This window comes from Cynoglossus semilaevis, chromosome 13 (genome assembly GCF_000523025.1).
Source record: "Cynoglossus semilaevis isolate Cse_v1.0 chromosome 13, Cse_v1.0, whole genome shotgun sequence".
NCBI lineage: Eukaryota > Metazoa > Chordata > Actinopteri > Pleuronectiformes > Cynoglossidae > Cynoglossus > Cynoglossus semilaevis.
The window spans coordinates 2,938,027-2,942,676 of NC_024319.1; the positions used below are offsets into that span (position 1 = coordinate 2,938,027).

General features: G+C 38.5%; 1 protein-coding gene across 1 annotated transcript in view; it reads left to right on the forward strand.

Annotated features, from left to right (window-relative positions):
• map7d1a (MAP7 domain containing 1a) overlaps window positions 1-4,650 on the forward strand; it is a 26,276-nt gene that overhangs the window by 9,494 nt on the left and 12,132 nt on the right. Inside the window, exons 2-5 of the mRNA XM_025061474.1 lie at window positions 1,324-1,509; window positions 3,096-3,164; window positions 3,772-3,792; window positions 4,310-4,329. Coding sequence (XP_024917242.1) covers window positions 1,324-1,509; window positions 3,096-3,164; window positions 3,772-3,792; window positions 4,310-4,329 — 296 coding nt within the window. The remainder of the gene's footprint in view (window positions 1-1,323; window positions 1,510-3,095; window positions 3,165-3,771; window positions 3,793-4,309; window positions 4,330-4,650) is intronic.

Consider the following 4,650-nt stretch of genomic DNA (forward strand, 5'->3'; position numbering starts at 1 on the left):
TTGTCTCAGAGTGAGAAAATACAAAATTTTATTTTCTGAATTGGACAAAGGAATAGAAATATTAGTGCATTAAATATAATATTAAAGGGGGTGCTGCAAGAATAATTTTAGGAACCACTGTATTAAACTGTTAAATTGTCCCAACTTTTACAGAATGTTTCATCATCCCTGACATTCCCAACAGTTTTTAAACGTTTTACAGAATGTTTCATCATCCCTGACACTCCCAATAGTTTTTAAATGCAAACTATTGCTCTGCAGCAAATGTCTTCAACATATTCTGCTCATGTTAAAAAAATAAAAAAAGACTGGTAATAAGGAACAGATACAAAAGTGGTAGAGATGTTCTACCAATGTTAAGTTTATAAAGTTTACTATCTTAACTGAAGTATTTGTGGGTTCAAAAGTACTACTTTATACACATAAGACTGTGCATGAAGTATTAATCACTCTTGTTTCAAGGATCTTAGTACTTACCCAGCGTTAGTTTTATTCTGCTTTGTTGAAACGGCTGAAAAGCACAGCATTAGTGGAGTAAATCTTCAGCGCCCCCTGCCCTCAGTGTGCCAGACCCCTACGTTCTGCAGTGTCTCGAACTGAAGTTTGGATAATTTACAGCACGATGCCCCAGTGTTTACCTTCAGATACTATGCACAAGACAAGTGTGTGGCAACAGGGTTCCACAGGGAGTGGGTGGGTGGGTTAGGTGTGTGTGTGTGTGTGGGGGGGGGGGGGGGCACTAGAGAGCAGAGTGGAAAGAAGCCAAGTGGTCCTCCCGCGAGGGTCTTTGTTGGGCTGTCAGAGCCTGAGAAAACTTGTGTTTAAGTAGGAGATTCTGTCAGCTGTAGGTTTGACTAAAACTGTGTCACAACAAACAGCAAATCTCTGAGTATTTGTTAATAAGGCTTTTTTTTAATTATAATTTTCTTTGCATTTCATGAACGTCAGATCGCTGCGTTCTTATACAAGTCAAGACTTTTTCTCTGGTTTTAGACACAACATGAACATTTTAGATAAAATTGTTCAGTGTCTTATACAAGTCAAGACTTTTTCTCTGCATTGGAGATAAAATTGTTCAGCAAAGATCTTAGCTGTTTCTTCTTTGTTGTTGTTCCTCCTCCTCCACCCTTTACTCTTCATCTATCCAGCCTTGGTGGAGGTTTACGTCATCCACACTGAGGTGACTCTTAGTCCCAGCACTGAGTGGAATGAAGGTCAACTGGTTTGAGTTCAGTCTTTGGCGTGCCTTACCTTTTCACCCTGTCATTTTTTTTTGTCGTTACTTGTTTTTTTTTTCTTCATCTCATCTTTCTCTTCAACCAGATCTGAACACAAACCCTACGAGACCCGACCCAGAAGGGGAGAGCAGTCCTCCACACGCAGATCGTAGAATGGAGTCTCCAGCTCAGAGGGATGCAGACCGAAGACCAACCACCCCCAAGAAATCTGACATCACGCCTCATTCTCAGCCTGGAACACCGGCGTCACCTGTTCACAGGTCGAAACAAGGTAAACAGAAAGGATTTCTGAGGTGTTGTCTTTTGTCCTCCTTCAGAGTTGGGCCACGTTTTCAGATTAAATATTATTATTGATCTGAACCAAGTCTTGTTCTGTCAACGGACTCGTTGTTTTTAAACTGAATATCATATTTGTTCTACTATGCCAATGTTTTAGGTTGTTGTGAAAAATTGAGTTAAATGTTTTCACCAACATTCATAATGTAAGATAATAAAAATAGGATTTGAATTGAATCAAAATAAGGTGAGTTGATGTTACACAAAGCCAGACGATTGTTGTCAGGTGTATTATTAACCACCACTTATTGACTAATTATCATCGTTTTAAATTTGGAATTAACACGGTCATTGACTGGAGCAGAGCGACTGCAGTGGAACTTGTCTACAAAGATGAAGTTCTGGAAGATATTTCGTCTTTGTCTTACTCCCAAAATAGGGGGCGAGTCCCCCTTTAGGGGTGCAGAACTGATTTCCAATATGAATTTCTTCTTTATTTGTCCAACAGTGGGGAGAATCCCATGATTTTTATTATTTACTTCCCTTGTTTGATGAGAATAGATTTAAAGCAATTGCAGTGTTTTTACATATTATAGTTTATATAAAGTTCAGTGATGTTTTAAAGCAAAGGCTTCTATCATTGTCTTCAGATCATCTGTGGTTAAATTCTCCACAAACTGTGGTTTTACCTTCAGTCTGAAGGGGAAAAGGTGATCATTGTGTTGTGTGAGAGACTAAACCAAACATTAGTCCAATCCCCCCCCAGTGTTTCCCACAGTCATTACACTAATAAGTCACTAATACGATCAGGAACCTTTGTACAGACGCAGGTCTGTGAGCAGCCGTTGTCACGGCGTCGCTCAGAGCTGCCAACAGGAGGTTCAGGTCCTACTGGACCGGACCTGAGGCCCTGTGGTCTGATGAAGGTGCTGATGTAGATCTTTGGAGTTTGCTGATCTCCCCCGAGGTCAGGTAATGCTTCTTAATAGACGTAACGCTGCTGCCCGCGCTCTCAGCCCTGAAGTCTAATCCAATAACGCCGCGGCAGGTTGTCTTTTAAATGTGCTGAATCAAGATTGGCTCAGAATCTGTGATGACATGCGGATTAAATATCTGTGTGTTTGTAAATATATACTGTATTTATGTGTATTGAATATATGTCTATGTATATATGGAATATATATGAATAAATGTTTATATATTTGTATATTTTTTTATATATTTGTATATATTTTTTATATATGTACATGATAAAATATGATATATTGTTATATATTTCATAGAAATTAAACCACTGTGCAGAAACGCTGCAAGCCTGTATTGATAAACATCAAGCAATATATCCAAATGTATAAGTGAAAATGTATCTTTGTAGAGTCAAGTGAATGTTAGTCTTACTGGTCATTCCGAGAGTGCCGTGACAGAGGTCGTTGTTCTGGACAATGCTAACATCAGTCCTTCAGTTTGTCACAATTTGACGAACCAAACTGAAATTAGCAAGTTTTTTTCTTCCCAGTCTTTAGAGAAAACTAAAAATCAAAACCCGTCAGTATTTGTTGATGATCTGTTTGTATTCCTCAGACCTCATGAAGTCAGAGGAGAGGCAGAGGCTGGCCAAGGAGCGCAGGGAGGAGAAGGCCAAATATCTGGGTGAGTGACAAAAGGCGGGACATTACACAAACTGTGCACCCCCTACTGGCAGAGGTTTGTTTTGCGTCACTGCCCGTGTTTCTATCTGAGACGGCTGCTCCTTGCATGCAGCGGCCGATGGTTCGGACCTTTTGCACATTCAGGAGAGAACACAGCTATCGTGTGTGTGTGTGCATGTTGAAGATGCTCTTTACTGTAACGGTGCCGACATCTGCCTCACGATCGTGGCTTTTATTATTATTAGTTCTGCACCGTAAGGCTGTGAAACCTGAAGAGTTTTCTGCTGCCTGTGCAGAAAACTGGGCTGCGTTGTTTTTGACCTGATTATTTTTAGGGACGAAATCCAACTATTGTTTGTGCTCAAAACGTTTTTAGGAACAGAAAAAAAACATTTTTTAACAATTGCTAGATCATACACTGAAAGTTATAGAAAACTTAAATTAAATTAAAATGTGAAATTCTGAAGGTAAATGCATCGCTTTTTTTTCTTTTCTTTTATTTAACACACATTTCTCACTTTATTATTTCCTGGCTACCTGCTGGTTTTGCACTGCTTTGCATGAATGACCGTTGCCTCTGTCTTTTCTCTCACACCCTCCCCCTACAGACGAGCTCAGCAAATTACAAGGTAAGACATTCTTGTGTCCATGTGGTGGTGGTGAACAGAACCCGTGATCGTTCTGTTTTAGTTTAGTTTTAATATAGATCTGTCCTGTAGTAATAATAATAATAATAATGTTTTTTCCTCTAATTACACCATCTGTCCTGTAGTAATAATAATAATAAATTGTTTTCCTCTAATTACACTGTATCAGATCACATTGTCAGTCACTTATAAACATTAATTTTCTAAATGTATTCTAATTATTTTTTTAAATTTTATTTATATTTTTAAAGTAGGAAAAACATGCAGTTCGTGATCAGTGTCAATCAACAGGCCAGTTTAGTCTTGTTTGTTTAATGTTTTTCTGTGATCTAATAAAAGTGACGCTGACATTTAACTGTAACTGTTAAACTGTTGAACAAACGTCCTGAGCTGGAGTGGAGTTCTGTCAGTTTACTGAAGGAGCAGGTGATGAGTCTACGGAGCTGCAGCTGCAGCTGCCTCTGGAACAATAACACAGTCTTTATCTTTTCAAACAAAGTCCCAAAATGTGCTGAGAAGGTAGAACCAGTGAAGAATTAAACATTCTGGCAGAACTCGTTGTCTTAGAAAATCTGTAACAGCTTCACCTGTAGACAGAGAGTGAGGAACCTTCCAGAACCTCAGTCATGAGGAGGATATGATTAGCATATGGTTGATGGTTAATTGATGGTTAAACAACATGGTTAATTAAAACAGATTCACAGGCATTCGCAAGTTAAAGACGTTTTAGACGCAGCTCCATCAAAACTAAAGGAATTAAAAATTTTAAAAATGCATCCTTTAAAAAGAGTGTATTTATATTTATTATAAAAAATGGTTAGAGAATAAAATAAAGAAAAA